Here is a 5,731-nt window from a genome sequence, read left to right on the forward strand (position 1 = left end):
AACTAATCTAGATAATCTATCAAAGAGATTTTCTCAATATATTTTCCAAAAAGATCTTATGCAATTAAGAGTTTAGCCAAAGTGCATCAAGTGATTTGTAAAGATTTCCGTAGGCAATACTTTTTTGAATCGTTCTAGTTACTCATGGTAGTCATTGTCAACTCCGACTCAAAATAGCGTTGACTTTAACAATTCATAATCCCAAGCTCTTGCTCTTGATATTCATTGCAAGCTCATGGATCAAGTATTTAGTGGATCTACATATCTCTTTGAAAGTTAACTACCAATATTATATTCACATACAAAATAATGTATAAATCTCCTTTCATAAGACCATCTACATGCAATTTCAACCTCAAATAACAAACTAACTCAATCAATAATAGACTCCAACCTCCAAGTTATATACGTGTACAATAACTTCTATTAAAAACATATATAGTCTCTTTTATAACTTGTAATTAATTAAAAATTACACTCATTACAATTACCTATACATTGTACTATTAGTTACACATTAAATAAAGTTACTAATTAACATCTAACATCTTTAGTTCTGGTGTTGTTCAAGTTTTTTTCTTTATTTACAAGGGCTTGCATTCTAACAGTTTGATGGAAGCACTTGCCATATTATATGTTGTTGAGCGGAGTTGTGCTCTAGGGTGGCAAAAGATCATTTGTGAGTCTGATTCTCAAATTTTGGTGACTTTGTTGAACAAGCGGCAGCTAGATGATGTCTACTGGCAGCATGCTTTGGTTATTAAACAAATTCTTAATTTGTGTGCTTCTTTGGATTCAATGACTTTTAATCATGTGCTTAGAGAATGGAATGGTGTTGCGGATTGTTTGGCCAAATGGGCCTCGGATCCAATGTATAGTTGGAATATTGTGGATCGGAGCCAATTACCCCCTAATTTGTCCCAAGAATTGGACAACTTGGTGGAGATTGATAGGGTTGGTTAATATCTTTGCTTAGTATTCTTCTTGTTTTGAATAAATTTTTACTCCTTTTAAGTGTTTTTATTCTTCTTTTATCCAGTTACAATTAAATAATCTAAAAGATTGAAAGGTTCTTAATGAGCCCATCAAATCGATCTATGCTTATGCATATTAAACTTTAGTCTAACGATATTATCATGATTACATTTGACTCTTCCGGAAATTAGTTAGCTCACTCGGTGTTTTCATTATTTAGTGGCGTTGTATTGATTGAAATGTTTCGTTGAGCCGACCATTTTGACAAAATTCTATTCCCCTTCATTAATGAGGACAAAGACTAAAACCAAGAAATGGTAATAACTTTAAATGCATGTTTTTTCAAGCTTTAACCATTTATGAACAAGATACTCGAAACCAGTTAAGCCTATCTCGTTATGACAAAAGCCTAGTTAGGCCAGCTTATTCACCCAATGGATACAAAACAAATTAATAATTTTAGGGATACAATGCCAACTTATTAACAACAACAATGTGAAATCAATTTTGAGTCAATCTATTGTTTTATCATCTTCCTTTCATACAAATTCAATTTGTGTCTGAATTTCACCATTGGACAGACCATTTTTCTTCTTCAAACTCTGGAATTTGCTAAAAAACAGTATATAGAATTACAAGTGGAAGCACTTAGCACACGGTGCACAGAACTAGAATACACAAAAACAAAGGCAAACACATTAAGTGATCAGCAGGATGGAAGATCTTTGGGAGGAGGAGGAACGGATTGAGATTTCCCATTGCCATCCAAAACAACCCATGCCATTTTCAGTCCCCAACTGGTGTGAACTTCCAGATGACAATGCATGAACCACACCCCTGCAATTACAAACACATTTATTCCATTAATCCAACATTGAATATAAAATTTCTTATTTTGGATTGAATCTTATAAAAGGGAAACGACTATTTAGTCATCCAATGTATCATGGCATCTATGATTAGATATTACATACTGAAGTTTTGACTTCTCATCGATGAGGGTCATTTGCAACTTGTTCTCTATACCATCATCTTAAATGGAAAATAGCAATTGTCATCAATGAAAAGTCAAAACTTCAGTTATGTATTTATACCATAATGCATTCTGATGAATGGATAACCATTTCTATAAATGGATTATAAATAAATATACCTGGATTATCAGCTCGGAATCTAAGGGCCACCCAACCTCCACTAGGAACCCCAACTGTGTTTCTTTCTACTGGATCCACCAAATTGAAATTAGATGGGTCAGTTCTTGGATTGTAGTTTCCTACTCCTTGACCCACAACGAAGAAATTGTAACCATGAAGATGCAGAGGATGGCTCTCTGGCCCTACAACACTGGTGTCTTGAAGAACAAGTTCTATGCTGCTGTTGAATGGAATCACTTTCAGCCTTGTGTCATTCAGAGTTCTTGTGTTGTTGGGAGGAGTGCCTGTGTAATTGAAAGGGAATGGGGGATTGTCAGGGAATCTTGTAGTATAAACTCCTTTGGATTGCCTAAAGAAGTGAGCTTGAAGAAGAGCTGTGGTGGGAAGAACGAAAGATATGTTGTTAATGGAGGCTGCAAATTTTGTGCCATTGGGTCCTTGGCATGTTTGTCCCTTTGGGCATGGATTTAACCCCAACCCAACTGTGAATAGAAATTTTCTGTCTACAGTCTGAGGAACAGCTGCGGGGAATTTTTTACTGGCTAAGCTTCTAAACTTTTGGCTGAAATTGGCAGCAAATGAGGTATCATTCAGGGCTGGAAGGGTTGGTTTCATTAGAGGAGAGGATGAGATTGAATTGGAAATGTATTCTAGAATTCCCACTGTAGTTGAATTGTCGAATGTTCCACTGCCCGTAACGTAAGGGCGGGCAGACATGAGAAATGTGGCATTTGGGGGCTGGGATTTTGCTGTGAGGAGCACGTTTGTGGTCTGCCCGGGAGATATGAGAATGACATTGGTTTGGAATGGCTTAACATACACAGCATCTGCTTCCACAACTGTTAATGTGTGGTTGGCGATTGCAAAGAACAATTCATCATTGAGAGCAGCATTGATTATGCGGAGGAGATAAGTCTTTCCAGGAATCACTTTCAGCTTGAATGTATCTGCATGTAAAATGTACATGTTTAAGTGTCAGTATTTTAGAGTTACAATTTCTTGTCGAAGGGCTTTTGGTGTAATGGCAGTCGTCGTAGTAGTTACCTAAATGATTATGAGTTTGACAATTTCATGATATAAAAAGATTGATTACAATCTATTAGGAAGATAAGATGCTAAAAAGATTGATTACAATCTACTAGAAAGATAAGATGCTAAACATTTGAGTTGTTATAGTAATCACCTAAATGATAACGAGTTCTACACTTTCACAATATAAAAACAACGACGAATTGATTACAATATCCCAAAAAATAAGATGCTCGGCATTTAGGCTGTTTATGCTTGATCCTACATCGTTATATTATCAGTCAATAAATCAGGAGTCTATTATCTTCACCTTTAGCAGAGCAGTTATACAACGGTCCAGGGAGTCCATTGATTGTGTATGCATCTGATACATTAGGACCCCCGCCATTTTGCATTGCTTGATTGATAACAGTCTCTGTGTCTGCATTCCACCATTCCCCTGCAAGGAACAACAAATCACCAATATTTTTGTTGTTTTAACTTAAATTACCTTTGAACAAGAGCATTAGATTTTCATACTCTGTATAAATGAATTTCCAATGTATCTTTTATGGTCCATACAGATGAATTTATATTGGAAAAACTATAATAAACTTTTAGTATTAATGTTCATAATCATCTTTTTACATTTATCATTGAATGATAAAAAATTAAAAGTACTTTTTAATTTTGTTTAATTTTTTTTGTTATATCAAGTTATGATATAAAAATTCTAATGTATAAAGTTTGAGTCAAATTTATTGATCTATATTTCATAAGTTATGGTTGACCCATATTTCATAGGTCATGGTTCGTATGACTTAGATGCAGTCAATGTTAAGTGGATCATTCATTCGTAACTTTGTTTGATTGATCCATATTTCCCGAGTAGTGGTTAACATGAACCTATCTCTAATGAGAATGAATGATCCACTTAGCACTCAATACATTTAAGTCACGAGAATGAATGATCCACTTAAGACTCGTTACATCTAGATCATGTGAATCACTACTCACGAAATATAGATAAATGAATTTAACTCAAAAACTAATCAATTGAATTCCAATATTAAAATCATTACTTTATTTAATTATAAAGAATAAAATGCAATTCAAAACGTTGTGCCCAAAATTTAGTTTTTAGAAGCCAAGGTGGTTATGTTTACCGAAAAGAATAGGCACTTCATGGTGGGGCTTTGGAAATGGGTAAGATGAATGGTTTTTAGGATAGATGATAATGGGCCCATACAAACTTGCACGCAACCATGAAATGTGGGCATGCCACCACAGTGTTCCTCTCTGCCCTTTGATGGTAAACTTGTAAACATAGCTCTGCCCTGTTTGAATTGGACACTGAGTGACATATGCAGGACCATCAGCCCATCCAGATCTAAGCTGCCGAATTCCATGCCTGAAAACAAATATATAAAAGATGAAGAATTTTAAAAACAAGTGCTTTGACCTGCCAATATATAAAGATATTCAAATTCACCAATGCCAAAACTTAATCCTTTGCCATTTTTCTACAACATACCAATGAATAGTAACATTATTGTTCACACGATTTGTCACTTTGACTAACACTCTGTCACCTTCCCGAGCATATAATGTAGGTCCTGGGAACTGCCCATTCACAGTTATCAGAGGCTTTGTATGGCAAAGGCGTGTCACATTTTTCATTTGAATCTGCACATTGAAGAGAATAAATTAAATTAGATTCAAGAGAACAGAATTCAATAAATTAAATCTTTTTAAAATATTAAAATGTATTGTGCTTCTAAATTCAATTGTGTTATTAATATCAACATTTCAGATCACATTTCATGATCCATCGTCACAATAAAAAATACGAAAAACATACCACACAATTAAATTTAGAAACATATACATTTTAATGTCATTATAAACTGCAAAAATCTTATATCTCTTCCAAATATTCTAACTCATTCCATAGCATAGAAACTTCTGCTTTGGCTTAAAATAATCTATAGAAAACTTAAAACCCACGTCGAATTTATAGTGTCGGGTAACACCCAAGTGCTTTCCCCATGCAAGATGACCAACAAACGCCAATGCTAAAAGTGGATAAACCAGGCCACCATATATCCTAAACCTGGTCATTGCCATAATGATGAAACTCTAAGCAGTCGAACTTTAGCCTTTCTTTTGCAGACTATAATAACCTCTGTCAAGTACAGTATGATCTGAATTCAAACTGGGAAAAAGAAATTAATTGCTTCTGTCTCCTGACCAGAAAACTATGTGAGTATATATACACACAGAGAACCAATTGGTTGTGAGGTCCCTTGTAGTTTTGTTTGGTGGGTTGGTAAGCAATGTCAATCTTGAACACCAGATACACATCCATATTAGTATTATGCTTTCTAACTGTCTTTGTTATCTCATGTCTGTTTTATTCTCGTGTCTTCTTTTGCTTCGCATGTTATCTCCTGTAGCCTAGAGTGACAGTAAAGTAAAACGTTAGCCCATTAGCCACCAACTTGAGTTTCAATGCCATTAATCTATCTTTGTAAGCATGTGTAGGTGCACCAACTACTCATATTTAGCTATTCCACATTTTTCCAGTTAAGTAG

General features: G+C 34.8%; 1 protein-coding gene across 1 annotated transcript; it reads right to left on the minus strand.

Moving 5' to 3' along the window:
- Positions 1-1,471: 1,471 nt before the first annotated feature.
- On the minus strand, positions 1,472-5,380 carry LOC131072254 (laccase-17). The gene is made up of 6 exons (XM_058008378.2): positions 5,145-5,380; positions 4,672-4,823; positions 4,304-4,548; positions 3,469-3,597; positions 2,129-3,076; positions 1,472-1,812 (listed from the first exon to the last, which is right to left on the minus strand). Exons 1-6 carry the CDS (start codon positions 5,262-5,264, stop codon positions 1,682-1,684), a joined length of 1,725 nt encoding a protein of 574 aa, XP_057864361.2. The 5' UTR covers positions 5,265-5,380; the 3' UTR covers positions 1,472-1,681.
- Between the last annotated feature and the right edge of the window lie 351 nt (positions 5,381-5,731).

Source organism: Cryptomeria japonica, chromosome 10 (assembly GCF_030272615.1).
Source record: "Cryptomeria japonica chromosome 10, Sugi_1.0, whole genome shotgun sequence".
NCBI lineage: Eukaryota > Viridiplantae > Streptophyta > Pinopsida > Cupressales > Cupressaceae > Cryptomeria > Cryptomeria japonica.